At 34.8% G+C, this 16,627-nt stretch overlaps 1 protein-coding gene across 1 annotated transcript in view; it reads right to left on the minus strand.

Moving 5' to 3' along the window:
- Positions 1 to 16,627, minus strand: part of LOC113238078 (AF4/FMR2 family member 4-like) — a 147,653-nt gene that overhangs the window by 72,874 nt on the left and 58,152 nt on the right. Inside the window, exons 5-7 of the mRNA XM_026474803.1 lie at positions 9,141 to 9,218; positions 3,008 to 3,052; positions 110 to 208 (exon numbers count right to left, since the gene is read on the minus strand). Coding sequence (XP_026330588.1) covers positions 110 to 208; positions 3,008 to 3,052; positions 9,141 to 9,218 — 222 coding nt within the window. The remainder of the gene's footprint in view (positions 1 to 109; positions 209 to 3,007; positions 3,053 to 9,140; positions 9,219 to 16,627) is intronic.

The raw sequence follows: 16,627 nt of genomic DNA on the forward strand, positions 1-16,627 counted from the left end.
TATTACTAAATATATAATTTATTGTAATATAATAATGTACAGCGAACTTTTGAAAGCGTCTTTGAGGTTAGTTAAAAAGAGCTTAATCTACAAGAAGTGCAAGACTTACCAGTCGATTAGTTAAAGGATTAAATGTGAATTTGTTCTCCAGTTCCTTGCGAGGAGTTTGTGCTATCGCCGACACCTGTGTGGGTAGAGACTTCATCTCCTAGAAAATAAAATAATTATTTTATATTTCTTAATTGTGTTGTTAAAAAATCGAATGTAGTTTTGATAATAATACAAAGTCAGGGATAGTGCAAGTCCGCGTATGTGGTATTGGTAAAAAGCGCGGATTTAACGTTATTACTTTGTTATTTCAATGGCTACGTCTTTCATTTTTGCACAGTAAGTATTAATTTATGTTGTCGACGAACTGATAACAATAGATTACCCTAAATCACGCCAATTTGGTTGCCACGACACTTACGCGGATTTGATTTGGCGACAAATTTACCGAAATGGAGACTCATAATCAAATGCTAGTTACGCGTAATTGCACTATCCCCGACGATAACACACTTTATTGCACGCAAGTCTGTACAGGTGAAAGGTACCGAAGTGCTAAATAGTAATGTTTACTACAGAGGTTTTAAAGAGAATTAGGCTCGTATTTAAGCATGTAAATCAAATAAAATATCGCACTGCTCATTCAATAGTGTATTAACCCAAAAAGTGTATTACCTCAGAATCGACGAAAAACTAATTACTCGCTTCCCGTGAAAGATCTGTGTACATTTATGGATAGGTTATTTCCTACTTGCCAAATATACATATTTAAAAATAAAAGAGGAAAAATAATTTCCTATTTTTGAATAAGGACTATTTTGGCCAGAACAAACTCACATATAGCATGTCTCATTTTGAATTAAGTAGATATCTTTTAGTTGCTTTTTACAATATTCTAACGACGGTTTTATTGACGCGTAGAGAATCAAATTTTACGTCCAACAATGGTATAATGTTGAATTTCAGATATTTTGAGTTATAACACTATTGTCACAGCAGTGCAATATGTTAAATAAAAAACAAACGACGGTAGGACTTAATATCTTTTATTATTGCTTGATTTTTAGCATTCTAAAGTAATGTTACAAATATTTACATTCCAAAATATGAACTGAGCTCGTTTTTTAGATACCAAGTAACGAGACGTACAAGTCGTGCACCTGGTGGTAAGCGACATGCCTGTTCATAACAGTTGCAGTGCCACGCATTGCTTTCAATCAAAAGATCTGACGGGTATTGCGACTTCGCCCGTCACCTTGAGACATAAGTTGACAAGTCCCATGTGCGTACTTAACTTCTCTTCAAAACGGAAACGCAGTAATGGTCACATTATTACCTGGCGGCAGAAATAGGTTAAGGTGGCAGCATTTCTCTGAACGAACTGTTAAGATTCTTTACCTCTCACCTACAGAAGTATAAAATGCAGAGAAAAAAAATCTTCGAGCACTCGAATCAGCGATCTCGCCACATAGTGGCTATTCAGCGTAGTATGATCTTTATTACCATAATAAAAACCAACTAGTGGTCTCTTCTCATGAAAAATATATGAATATCATGCTAGTAAATACATCATGATATTCAATGAAAAATATAAACTTTTATGTAGCAGTAATTGTGAAAGAGTTCATCCAGGATAGTATTGCCACCTTACCTATTTCTGCTGCCAAGCAGTATTACTGCGTTCCAGTTTAGAAGGGTGCTGGTGAAATTACAAGCACATAGGACTAGTCAAATTATCTCAGAGTGTTGGGCGCAGTGCCAGTGCCCCTTAGATTTTTGTAATCGAAAGCTCTGAGTGGCACTGCAACTGTTATGGACAGACGTATCCCTTATGACCAGGCGTGCGATTTGTTTGTCCCGTCACTTCATACAATAATAAAAAATATATGTAAGACATTTCGAGCTGTTAGATGGATCCCCAATTGAAAATGCTTTCTTTTAACGCCCCTGTATTAGAATTAAGAACAAAGAACAAAGAATTAAGAATTTTAATTGATTCAGTACAATAGGTACGCGATGTTATAGCTAAACAAGTAACTCTTATTTTTATCTTTCATTTCTTTTTCTGTATTACTGTCTTAATAAAACTTTTCTACAAAAGGTATTTTAATAAGTTTTGAACTTAGTTGTATAACTAAGTTCAAAACTTATTGTGTAATCAGCACCAAAAGTCGATGATCAGCCGTAATCTTTTATGAATAATTCACGAAGAAATAACACAAAACTATTTACGATAGACCAAAGTAAATTGCTAAGTTGTGATTTCATGACATTTCCATACAATCAATCAGTTACTTGACTATATTATAATTTATTTCTAATTAATGAAGACACAAACGAAGAACTAAAATGAAGACCACATAAGGAAAGAGAGTTGTAAGTCACGTAGCAATTCGCATTCCAGTCGCAGAAATTCGAATGCCAAAATGTAAGCGATACAATATTACTTGCGATCAATACGATACATGCCAATGGTTCACTATAATACCGCACATTGAAACAATTCAAAAAGTGAAGTGTATTAACATATTAACATAATTATTAATCGATCGTAGAATTTTTTCTTAGTGTTCGATCGATATAACAAACTAGTGGAGTGATTTCCCATAACAGAATTGAATATCATGATATTCAATTTTTAATTTGTTGTTATAGCTATGTACAAATTTGTCTATCCAACGTAACTAATTTTTAACATTAGTGGAAACTGTTTTGACTAGTGTTTGTTTCATATATGTTCAAAATGAAATGTATTACATGATGCTGTAATAAATTTCAAATAAAATAAAAAATAAAATAACTAATCAGTAACTAATATCGAATATACTGTTTCAATGACTATTTTTGGTAAATATCGCCCATAGCTAATATAAATGTGGAAGCGAAACGCTTCGTGAGTATTCAATTTCAATCAGATGGTTTTCAACAATCTTTCCATGTGTCTTGTTATAATACTTGCCTTTAAAATGCTTTCTATTGGAGGTTGACTGCTGTCGATAGCGTTCTGAAACACAAAAAAGACATAAATGTAGATATATAGTTTCCTAGATTGTTGAATTTCTCTAGCACTCATAGAACATCGAATATCATAACTCAAAGACAGTTCACCAACGTAAATAATCACAGTACAGAGTACTAAAAAAAAACCGACTTCAAAAGTTAGTGGAATTACATCTATTTGCCAAGTTAAATTGAAATCGGTTACCGGAAAGTGCGCGAAACCGGATTCATCCCCTAGCTCGCCACGCCACCCTTAGAGGTTAAATATTTTCTTCAAATTTAAATGGAACCACTACACATTATTTCTAACAAAAAAAACTACCATCAAATTCGGTTCACAGAGGCCGGAGTTATCGCGCAACATACATACAAAAAAAAGGATAGACGAATTGAAAACCTCCTAATTTTTTAAGTAGGTTAATAAAAGAGTAGACGTGTTTAACAACAGATAAGATTTCATTTTCGTAATAAAAGAATTATAAACAACTTTTCAAGAATGGCGGTAGAATGGCTTAAATAGAAATAGTTCATTTTATGGCTTATTACACAGCTATATTCATAATGATGCCTTAGGGTTTTCATCTCGGAAATCTCGGGTCTCGACAATTTTTCGGTATTTTCGAGACTCGAGACTGATGTTCTCAGATTTAAGTCACTAATATACACAGTATTGAAAATCTACTAAACCAATAGTCATTTTTTATTCTGGTTACATGGACATTTCAACATTGTAGAGTGGAGCTTATAACCATAATTTGTGGCGATTGAAGAACGCAGCGTCCTTGTTTCTTACATACCCACTATTAAATGAAAAAAACAATATACATAATATACAAAAACAATTGTCATAGAGAATTTTTCATTTTATAAAAAATTATTTAATTGAAATATCAACATTGACGACCTCCGTGGTCGAGTGGCTCGAGCACTGGTTTTCATGGTGTCGCCATCTTTGAGGTACCGGGTTCGATCCCCGGCCGGATCAATGTAAAAACTAACTTTTTATATTGTCTCTGGTCTGGGTGTTTGTGGTACCGTCGTTGTTTCCGATTTCCACAACACAAACGCTTTAATATAATTATTAATACAAAGATCGAACACTTAGAAAAAATTCCTTCTATCTGGCTGGATTCGAGCCGACGTCCTCTACCAAACCGTGCCAGACGCTATGCCTACTAAGCCACCGAACGAACCAGCGAACCTCACGAATTTTTCTATGTGCTTGTTTTTCGGATCTTTTGTATTTAGTTTTCAACGACTTTTTAGCCGTAGCCATCTATGAGAAACCTATGAAAGTTTTTCCTCGCCCAATGAGATACCTTTACAGCTACCAGCCCTGGCTAGAGATGCACTAGTATGTTGTCTAGTATTCATATATTTTATTTATAATATTTCTAAAATATCATGTTAGGACTGCAAAAATAAATTCAAGCCTATAGTCAAGTATGGAAACCTACCTTTGAAAAAGCGTGTCAAGAGGCTTATATAGGTGACTCGGAATCAGTACAGGTGAATTCCCTGCTCACAGACTTGTTCCCTGAACGGTATAACTTGGGCCTTTTCAAGGCAAGAGCGAATAGTTTGTTTTAAAATTTCACGATTTTCACAATCATATTATTTGATTTTTAATTCGGGACTTAATCACGTATAAAACATATTTTAATTACCTCGACGTTTCAGACGTGTTGAAACGTCCATGGTCTCGAAGGCACTGAGTGACTAGTGAGAACCCTAGTGCACAAAAAATAATGAAGATCAAGTGCGGGTAGTTAGAAAAACTCGCACGGCTAGAAGACGCTGACACCCGTCTGTTCTGTCCGTTCGAGACCATGGACGTTACAATACGTCCGAAACGTAGAGGTAATTAAAATATGTGTTATACGTGATTAAGTCCCCAATAAAAATAAAATAAAGAGTGAATGGGCATTATTTAGTTGTGCACGCTCCATCATCGACTTCACTATCACTTCAGGTGAGGTGGAGGTTAAATGCGCACTTATTACTAAATAAAAAAAAAAATAAAAAAAAGGTCTCAATAGTTTCGTTTCTCCAGGGATTTTCAAGATAGCACCAAGTCGCGATATTTTTTCCCGGGACGCGGAAATGCAACGAAACTGAAAGCCCTAGTTGCTATATATAAAATACCCAGTTTTCCATTGGTCAAAATTATAAAGTGACAACATCGGGCCGGTGTACGATTCGTCAACAGAACCGCGGCAGTTAATTTAGAAAACCATCGCCTTGATAAATAGGGTGTTTTTGACATATGCCGCTATTCCAGAAAGACATCGACATCTCTCTGCTTTGAAGTATAATGGGTATATTTTACAGTGAAAATGTATAAAGAAATGTTAAACAAGAATAAATTATACACCTAAAGCGAATGAGTCCACTCATAAAAGCATTGAGCAAATTTGTTGAAGAGGAAAAAAAAACAACAGTTGCGAGAATTCAAAATGCCTGTTTAGCTGAAGCGATTACATTTGTTGGCTCGTTTATGACTTTAAGATTTATGTCTTTATGACTTTGCCAGTGTATAAAATATATTCCTTTCTCTTTCTCTCAATGTTAGAGTCTTAAAATCATTACTAAAAGGTGGTGCGCACGTTTTTGTTTACGAAGCTTTGTTGGTACAAAGAATTGTAAACGGAAAAAAGGAAAAATAAACAGCCACCAGAGAAGGCTGTAAATTGCTCCCGTATAACGGTTTATTAGGGAGTGTTTTACAGCTTTTTCTGGTGAAAGGGACCACATTTTAGCATTCTTAAAAGTTGTCATGTGCCAACAGAGTAAAAATCTTTTTTTTATATTTAGCAAAGAAGTTGTATACCGGAATAAAGAGACCCTTATCTTAGTTTTGGGAGTCAATTTACTGGCATTCTCCTTATAGAACCTTTTTCGTGAACATTTGTAATTGCGCCCAATTTCTTGACTTTGCTTCATATTATTCTTTAACACCGGTGTTAATTTTTACGAGACTTCATGTTCCTTTGCACGAGAATGTAAGTAACTCTTATTGACGTTAGTTAAGCTTTGCTTAAATAGAAATAATTATTTATTGGAAATTCTTAATCTCAATCGTCACACATAAGAAATAGAACTATTAAACAAATTATAATAAATAAATAATAAATATTAGACAACATCACATACGTTGTTCTGGTCCCAAAGTAAATAACTAAAACACTTGTTATGGAAATCGGAAACAACGACGGTTACACAAACACCCAGATAGAAAAGACAATACACGAGACAATATAGAAAAGTTTTTTAGTAGTATGAGATTGTTTAGGTATATTTATATACACAAATATATATGTACATATTTATTTGATTAATTTAATAATAATATAATGTAAGATTTTTTATTTATACATTTAAAATTTTATCGTTACCTGAAAAGTTGCCTAGAAGAGATTACTCTTAGCGATAAGGCCAACTTTGCCCACATTGTTTTAAGTTGTTTACTGTTTTTGTTCTTGCAAGTGAGCAATAAAATGTATATATATTGTTTCGCATCTAAATCGCGTATATAATATATATTATATCGCGTATTATTTAAGAAGTCATTAATTGCCACATAAATTATATGGCAATTAATGACTTCTTGCAATAAACCGACAATATAAATATTCGTGATTGACATTCGAAGAAAAACAAAATAGTTTCATTTCGTATAATTACTGGGAACCAATTTATATGAAGCTGCTTTTATTCGGAACAAAATAAAATCTAAATTTGTTCAATTGGCTCACACGCCGCATTCCATTAATTTATACTAAAGTATTTAACGGTGCACCTCTTACAAGCGACAACAGACAATTTGCGACTTTAATGTAACAATGTTAACATCGCCAATGCGCTGCCGAGCATGGGATACAAAAAAGTCTTCTGTACTAATTCGCACATGACAACTAACATAGTATTATCTCAAAATGGCTTTAATTTATATTAACAGTACCTATTTCGTTTCAAAGTGACAATGTGTCCGGTCACGTTGAAATTAAATCGTACACGAATGACACGTCAATATAGCGAAACATTGGAGATAAATTATTAATATAAAGCAATTTTGAGATAAAATATAAATATAATACAATAAAATATAAAAGATAAAATATATATAATACAACGCAATTTTTGAGATAATACTATGTTAGTTGTCAAGTCCGAATTGATAACACCGATTCTCCCTACCCAATGTTACTCAGGCGTGTAACGTAATTTTAATTGTAGATACACTGAATAAATAAAACAGATTTCAATCATGTAGATTTATAGCTTGTTTCGTGAATAATTAATTTAATCAATCACAACATGATTAAATTCATTAATTAAAATTATTTCTGCAATCATTGCATAATCGGCTCTAATGGAAACAAGTTACATAATCACCTTTATAAGGAGACTGGAATCATGACAGTGGCATCACCATCGAGTATATAACCAGAAATAGAGACGAAATGTCATTTAATTTGTTTGAAAACTATTCTGCCATATCATTACTGTGACAACTGCGCTCCGATTGGCCAGCCCGAGTTCGAAACAATTAACGAGTGTCGTCCAATGGGTGTCGTCAACTGTTTCACTTCAAATCGACCAGTTAACTTGAGCTTAGCTATAATGGACGAAAATTGCAAAATTACATATTTAATATTTAATTACCGATGAAGTGTGATTCCGTTTGTTTTGTAATTAGATGTTTTTCCCAAACCACCGAATAGAACAGCACGGCATTTTAGAGGTATTATCTTTATTACAATAAATACAGAATATTTTTTGGAATATACGGAGACGTACACACAGGTCAGTAGTTGGCCTTTCTATATTTCAGTGCAAACGAGAGTTGATATTTATAAGAACTGTATCGCTAATATGTTACCAGGAATATATGGCCCTTATTTCGTCTCTATTTCTGGTTACATAATCAATGGGCATCACAGAACATTTGCTCAAATATTTTGTATGCCCGTAAAAATATACATAATTTCATTAAGTAAGAAGAAGTCCACAATACTAACCTTAGAACTAAGTCCAAACTCATGGTACCACTTTTTGGTTTAACTTAGGTAAACGATTCTTTTATGGGGAACTATATACGTTTTTCCAATAACATTTCATTTCCTAAGTTTAAAACCAACATTGAAAATATTTTAATTGAAAAATCATAGTACAAAATTGAGACTACGTATTAGATAAATAAATGAATGAAAGACGACATGACTCTAGATTCCACACAAATTTGATTTAAAGCACATTTAAGTTTATTTGAAAATAGCAATCCTTTGAGTTTCTAGCTCGTTCTTGTTAGGAAAGTGACACAGTGAACGAGCATTAGCTTAAAAATGACGTTTTCAAGTGTAAATTTATTTTACCTACTTAATAAATAACGAACACACTCATAGCCCCGCACTAAGGAAACCCTGTATAGCGGATGCCATGGACACAAACATAGACAACCACAAATTACACCCAAACTCACGAGAGAAATAGATGTGGGCCATAAAAATATTTCTCCTGTGCTAGAAATCCAATCCACGATCTCTGCGTGGCAGTCCAGCATGATGACCATTTGGCCACGGGGGCAGTTATAAATTTACATTATTTAATGATCCTTTGACTTAGATTTTTACCTTAGGGTGCGTACAGATCTGGCTAATTCGCCGCAAAATGCGCCTGTTTGCGAAAAGCTCGCGAGCTGCACACGTGTATTATGTAGTGCGATCTATTCGCGTGCCATTCGCGCACCGCTCTCGGGCCACACATATTAAAATGTATTTAATTGCACGCGTGGGGCGCGCGTACAGCACACCCGCAGAACGTTCGCGGCGCATTCGCTAGATCTGTACGCATCATTAAAGAGCCGTGCCCGGTAGTGGGACGTATAAAGGGGTAGTTACAGAACATTTATATAGGGGTATTAGTTATTTATATAGCTTCATTGATGGTTCAAAGCTAATTTGTTTACCTTAACAAACGACTGTTAACAAAGCTGCAAGCCGACTGCAATATTGTATTTGCAGTGTTGTTGGAAATCAATTTGGAAGCAGTTGGTTATGTGGTTATATTACGCAAACATTCTGGGTACATACCGATGCCTGATAGCCGTTGGGTATCCGTAAATTGGGCGGTCGGTGTGGCGGCGCCCCCGTCGACCCAGGAGCCTCGTTCTGAAGCGCAAACATTGACATATTATAATCATATCTATGCACGTTCATCTTTCTTTTTTATGTTATTAATTGACGGTACGAACAAGGCCTATGACTGGCGGTAAGCAACACGCCTAAGTATAAAAATTGCAGGAGACATAAACTCCCATGTGAATGTAGTTTCATAGTTTAAAAATACGACTTCATTAGTATGAAGAACCACAAGGGAAAGATGTTTAGGTGTCTAATACGTCTCAACAGTTTTCTTAGAAACGTAATAGAATGGAAGATCGAAGGACAGAGAGGCTGAGGAAAACCGAGACAAAGTTCTTTGTTCATTATTTATTTATTATTTACTCCAAATTATGGCGCGGAACTAAGATAAAAAACTGACACATAATATAATTTTTTTTAAATATAATATCAAGTGATGGGACGGTCGTGAGCCTGATGTTAAGCTACACGCCTATCCGTAACAGTTGCAGTGCCACTCAGGGCTTTAAATCGCAAAGATCTGAGGGGCACTGCCAGCTTGCCCGTCATTCTGAGGCATAAGCTGATAAGTCCCGTGTGCATGTAATTTCACCAGCACCCTAACCTTTCAAACTCGGAACACAGTAATGCTGACATTAATGCTCGGCGGTAGATTTGGCAAGGTTACGACCTAGACGAACACACTTTCACAAGGAGGTCTACTGCTACTAAATCTTTTCTTACGGGTAGTATACTAGGCAAAGAGATACCACTGACAGGAACAAATCGTTAATTCGGGAACACAGGGCGTAAAAGTCGATTTTATCAAAATTAATTATTCATGACGTTGGGTTGAAATTTTTTTGTCAAAGTTCTGTTAGTAGCTACAACGGACTTTTTTACGTAAACATTAATAATAATAAATAATAATAATAACGCACACATCTCAACATAGCCCCGCACTAGGGAAACCCTGTGTCGCGGGTGCCATGGACACACACATAGACAACAACAAATTACACCCAAACTCACGAGAGAAATAAATGTAGGTCATACAAATATTTCTCCCGGCCCGGGAATCGAACCTGGGACCTCTGCGTGGCAGTCCGGCATGGTAACCGTTCGAACACGGAGGCAGTCAATTATGACAATTATTACGAACCAATATTTGTCATGTAAACTTTGGAGTTTGGTCTTTACGCCCTTTCTATTCTAAAGTATCGAAATTGTTATAGTATAGGGTTTTTCAATAAGGACATAACAATTTTGTATTTCAATAAAACACAAAACAATTGAGATATCGAACTGAAAAAGTGCCAGTACACATCTTACATTTAAGAATGGAATTCGATCTCTTTCATATGACCACCGCGAACCCGTTTGCTGCGTTCAATTCTTTGGAGCCAATTTTCCACCACTCTTCCACTCATATTGGCCGAAACGTCGGCAATTTGGCGTTTGATATTGTTCCTGAGCTCATTTAACGTTGTTGGCTTCTTGGCATAAACCAACGACTTAACGTGACCCCATAAAAAGTAATCCAACGGGGTTAGATCGCATGAACAAGGTGGCCATTCGACCGGACCATTTCGCGAGATCACTGATTACCTAACTTCCTCTTCAATAGACCGATTGTTTGACCAGCTGTGTGACCGCTGCAAACGTGCTCGCGGTGATCATATGAACGAGATTGTATTCCATTTTTAAATGTAACATTTATCAGCACACATGTTACATTTGGATCTGGAACAAATTTCAGCTCGGTATTTCAATTATTTTGTGTTTTATTGAAATACTAAATTTTTATGAAAACCCCTTATAATCAAGGATGCTCGGTTTTACACCTAAGATTTACTTTTCACTCTTATACCAATTACGATAAGAACTGTCCGTAGTCCGAAGGCGGCAATGGAAGTGTATGTATGTTGTTTGTACGTAACAAATGAAATTAATTTAAATTAAAAAACCCATACAAAAGATTGTACTCCAAAAAGTCAACAAGTATAACTATCACCTCGTTAATTATGTTGCGCATTCTGTCCTAAAAGTATGGCTTTTTACTTATACAATATATTATGTTCATAACGACAAAACAAAATATATCGACTCACCCGTAGAACAAAGATCTATGTGCAAGACTACTTGTTCTCAGGACATAATACATTTCGTTCGTTCTTCTTCGCTGTGGATAACAGATCGACCGTTGTTCGATTTTATATTTCCGAAACGAAATAAGATAAATAAATTCTCAAACCACCTTCACATAGATAGGCCTTACTTTTAATAACAAAACTATTCTCGTAACGTACTTATTCTCTTTTCGCTATACAATTACGTAGGTCTGTGTTCTTCGGATGAGCCGATATGTAAAATTATGGTAAAACCAAACCTGACATACTAATTAAATACAAAGCAGTAATAAGTTACAAGGTCGGTGTCAAAATTATTATGAGCGTTTTAACCTACCAAAATATCTGTACACTTTACAAAAATCAACCTTATTTCAATGTCACGCGGAACCCATGTTGTGTCAGGTTCTCTTTTAACCGGAAAGAATAGATTTGATGTCTTGAACGTATTAAGATAAGATTCATTTTCGTCAAATATTTCAACATGCTCAGATAATGTTGGCTATAAAATTGATAGTTTGAAAAATAAACATAAACGTATGTAAACTGTTCTTTAAAAGTACGTTACGGCACCAGTTTCCGCAAAGTTGAAGTCAATATTTTTTATCTATGTAGACATTCTTTTGTTTAAGTCTTTATTTTATTTTATTAGCCGAACACAACAATCGACATCCAAAATAGACTAACACATTAATTTGATTAAATCTAGATTTGAACCAGAATGCCAACCAGTAGGGTTAGCACGATGAGGCGCGACTTGCACGAGAGCGACATAAAGCGCGAGATCCATTGCGAGAATAGCAGTATATCGCACTTTATGTCGCTTTCGCGCTAGTCGCGCCCTATCGTGCTAGCCCTACAGAAGCGTGTACGTACGGCATATTTAGAAAAGAAAACTGCCAATTAATTATAAATTACAAAATTTATGTTGGCACAAATATATAAAAGAAACCTGCCGCGAGTTTCAGTGTGGTAGGATTCGTATAAACTCGTACATTGCAAAAATATCCGCGCCCGGAACACTTGCGCGGCCGTCTCAGCGTCAGAGCATTAGGATTTGGAGCATCGTAGCGACATCTCTTTAAAATCTTTTAAACTAATTTGTTTGTCTGTTTTATCGACTGAGAGACTATATATGTTTACTTGTGAGTTAAGGCTTCAAGTCCCTCTTCCCCCGGTGTTCTAATTAACCCCTCCTGACCCTAATTTTAATCTCGAAAACGAATAGATACAATGTAGTAAACGACATGTAGATCATGAACAACAAGAATGGCTGGTTGGTAGTCAACCGAAACAACACATAATTACAACTTTAAAAAAAATACCTCAAAAGTTCGTGGAATTACATCTATTTGGCAAGTTTTATTGAAATCGGTTACCGGAATGTGCGCGAAACCTCATCATCCCCTAGTTTGACAGGAATATTTTCTTCAAATTTAAATGGGACCAATACTCCTTTCCAACAAACATCATCAAAATCAGTTCACAAATGCCAGACTAATCGCGTAACACACATACAAAAAAATACTGTTGAATAGAGAACCTCTTCCTTTTTTTCGAAGTACGTTAAGAACAGGGCTGAGGGGGTATCTGCCAGAGTGGACGACGACGTAGACTTTACTAGAGTCCACTGTCGAACTATTATTAATTACTTCATAAAATGACAAAATAAAACGAAATTAAGTATACTGTTTTTCTTTTAATGTACACTGATTGTTGTGATTACACACTGCGACTTTTACCAGCGATCGCGCATTTCACGAACGCGCGTTGGCATCGCTGCTTATGGTCGCCGTGTGTAACCGCTCTTAGTTGGACATTCAATATCAAAGCAGGATATTAAGCACGGGGTGGCGGCGGAAGAGTGGCAAGTCCATCAACGGTGGTGTTCACAAGTCGAGTCAGATCACTTACTGCTTACTAACACACACTGGACGAGCGAGACAGGTTAATTGTCCATATTTCTCTCTAACACGAAATATAAATATACAAGACACTATCTAGATACAACGAAACCTTCTAAATTTTTAAGATAACATCCGCTAAAAAATAATAATGTTTTTCATAAATAAGCTGATATTAGAGTTTTGGTACGCTTAATTGAACTGTAGTCGTTGTTCTTTGATGTTTCAAAATTTGTTTTACTTTTATTTTTTAATTTAGAGATAATGATTTTTAAGTTTGTTCATTTTGTTATTTAATTTGTTTTTACTTTCCTTTTTGTTTTCATATTCTTTTTGTTATCGTTTTCCTTTTATTAGTTTCTAATTTGCAATTGCGTCGTGCGTTTACAGTGAAACAAATTACACCTAATTTATTTTTCTAAACTTAAATGCTAAATTTCATGGTGTTCCATTAATTTACGATGTTATGTTACTTACATATAAGGAATTAATCTTTTTAGTTGACAGTTTCAATCGGTAGAGGAAAAATACAGATTTTTTTACATTTGGTTGGTTCGATTCCCAGATGAGGCAAGAATCTTTTAAATCCGACTCAAGACCTAGACACACGGCGTCCCTAAAAAAATTTTTTAATTTTTTTTTTAAATAAAATGAAGTCTTCGTGGCATACTAATTTATTTACATATTTATATTTGACTTTCCCTTAGTGTCGCACAGCTGTCGGAAGTTCTGTATTGTGTATATCATGAATTTCCAGAGTTGATAGTGGCTACCAAATATCTAATTTTTTTTTACAACAACGTTTTACAACAAAATATTTTTACGACAATAATAAACCTTAGAGAATTAAAATTTAATAGCGACTATCGGGTTTGTAAACTCATGCTTCATTCAATACTTGATATTAAATGTACTTCTGCAGCAAATATGACCGTGGTTCTCGAGTATAAAAATAATATTAGGCTACAAAATCTACTCCTCCTTGAACTTTCAGATTTTAGTAAAATTGAGGAAGAAAAATAACAGCATATCCAGTATGAACCGGTAAGAACCGGAGTAAAAGTTAAACAAAGAGTCGTGCCAACCTAGTGTTAGTTAAAAATTCATAAAGTTTCGTGAACAGACCGTATGAAATTGTGTTTGTTAACTACTGAGTTTATTTCACGTATAGTTTTTTTATTCTACAACAATCTTTAGAAATTTTGAGCAATTATTTTTAATAAGGAAAAGTTTGAACACCTGACTAGACGTATTGACCGACTACATCGATACCTTTATTAAACAAATAACGCCAACTTTATTTTTTGGTAATTTGCTGTTATTTTTGTAAACAGCTATATTTATTACTAATATTATGCTCCTCGAAAAAAATAAAGAAACAAAAAACAAAATTCGAAAAAAACCAAGGTTGTGAAAAAAAACACAAAAAGCAAAATAAAAACAGAGCAGGTCCAAAAATTAAGTTGGCGAACATTAGTTCATTGGTGATATCGACATGCTGAGTTAGCTTTCATATCCTTCTTATGTTTTGATATTTTTCCATTCCTGGCAAAAGTAAATACTTAAAAGTTTGTTCAGGACCCAAAAATTCTACGAGAGATTGTTTTAAGGCGAAATGGTATCGTGGTTGCGTAGTTTGAAGCATGTGAAGACACGGTGAGGTGTGCCTTAAATACATTACACGATATTTAAACAAATTTAAACTTTTAGAAATTAAATGAGCTAACATTCTCTTGGAGTGCAAGGACCGTCTCCGCAGGCCGTGTTTTCTGTACGTCCACAATCAGCGAGTATCATACGCTGATTGACAAATTCTTTCACCATGATGGCAAGCATTACAGTGTATGCCATCGATACGATAAGAAGATGATAGTTGAAATATCTCTAATAACAATCCAATAAGACTGATTTTCCCGAACCTGATCGTAGTAAAAAAAGTGAAAAATTTGTTGTATTTTGTGATCGGACCCCATACTTCATTGTCGGTACCTTCTGCTTTCATTTATAAATAAAAAAAAATTATTAGTTTTTTTTAAACTTTCGAACAACTCATTAACCGTGTGGTCGAATTATGTTAAAACGTCTATTAAGGGTCTCACATCACCTTAATCTAACAAACGCTTGGTTAGTCTCGCCTGAGTTTGGCTTTTGTGTAGTAAATGCTGATTCACTTTAGCCTTGAATAGGTCTTATAATGATGTAGGAACACAAATGTGTTGCATTGCTATATACATAGCCGTATGCATTGAAAGTTAAATCAATAACAAAAGTATGGAATGTTCTAGATTATCTAGAAGGAGGAACGGTGAGTGGTATTAAATTGAAATGTTCCTGCGCCCATTTCGTAGCAGTAGAAATTGTGAAAAAGTTCGTCTAGATTAGTTTTTTTTTTTCATGAATAACTAGGTACCTCCGGCAGCAATGCCGCCGTCTAGTAACGACTGGTCGTAAGCGACAGGTCTGTCCATAACAGTTGCAGTGCCACTCAGTGCTTTAAATCACAAAGAACTGGGGGGACACTGCCACTATGCCCGTCACCCTGAGACATAAATTAATAATTCCCGAGTGTTAGTAAAATTATTATTATTATTATATATTGATGGTTAAAAGGTAAAACTCACAAGTCCCATTTTTTTTCAAAAAGGAGTTTTCTATTTCTATTTTTGTTTCTTTGGGAAAAACATCTACGATAACAAAAATTTGTAAAGTGTGCATGTGTGCTTCATTATAAAACTGCATTTTGAAAAAAGTCTGACCATACAATGACACTATAATCCTTTTCCAACCAAAACACACAATTTTAATTATCCTCATTAGTCGATTTCGCTTTTACTGAATTTTACCTTGAAATCGACGTAACTATCGATATCGAAAAAAAAAAACTTATTTGGACAGTTCGATTCCTTATAGAATTAAATGTAAAAGCATTTTCGTCACAATTGTAACTTATATTTTGTTCATTAATATTACAAGGGATAAAATAACGCAATAAAAATTCTAAAAAAATAAAAATTCATATACGAACTAAACGTTTTTGCAAATCAGCTACGAGTTCTATAAGGAAACTCTTTTATTATCGACAAATTAAACAGTATATTAAAACGAGAAACAGAAATTAACTGGTTGTTCTTGACAGTCGTCTTCATAAAGTCCATTCAAGCGGCAAAGGGTACGCTTCTGTTGTAAGATCGCTGTTAATAAAAAACGCCAGTTACGAGGTTTAAAAAACTGTTGTGAAAAAAAAACATTGTACAAAATTACAATATTTTATTTTGGCACATATTTTAATCAATGATCGTTTTAAATTTGCAAAAGCATAAAGACTAATAAAGCTGTATCATGTAGATTCAATCATCATCCACAGCCGGACTTCACCCACTGTCGGGAGTAGGCCTCCCATAGTTTGTGCCATCGACCACAATCC

This window comes from Hyposmocoma kahamanoa, unplaced genomic scaffold (assembly GCF_003589595.1).
Source record: "Hyposmocoma kahamanoa isolate Upper Pololo Valley unplaced genomic scaffold, ASM358959v1 103, whole genome shotgun sequence".
NCBI classification, from domain to species: domain Eukaryota; kingdom Metazoa; phylum Arthropoda; class Insecta; order Lepidoptera; family Cosmopterigidae; genus Hyposmocoma; species Hyposmocoma kahamanoa.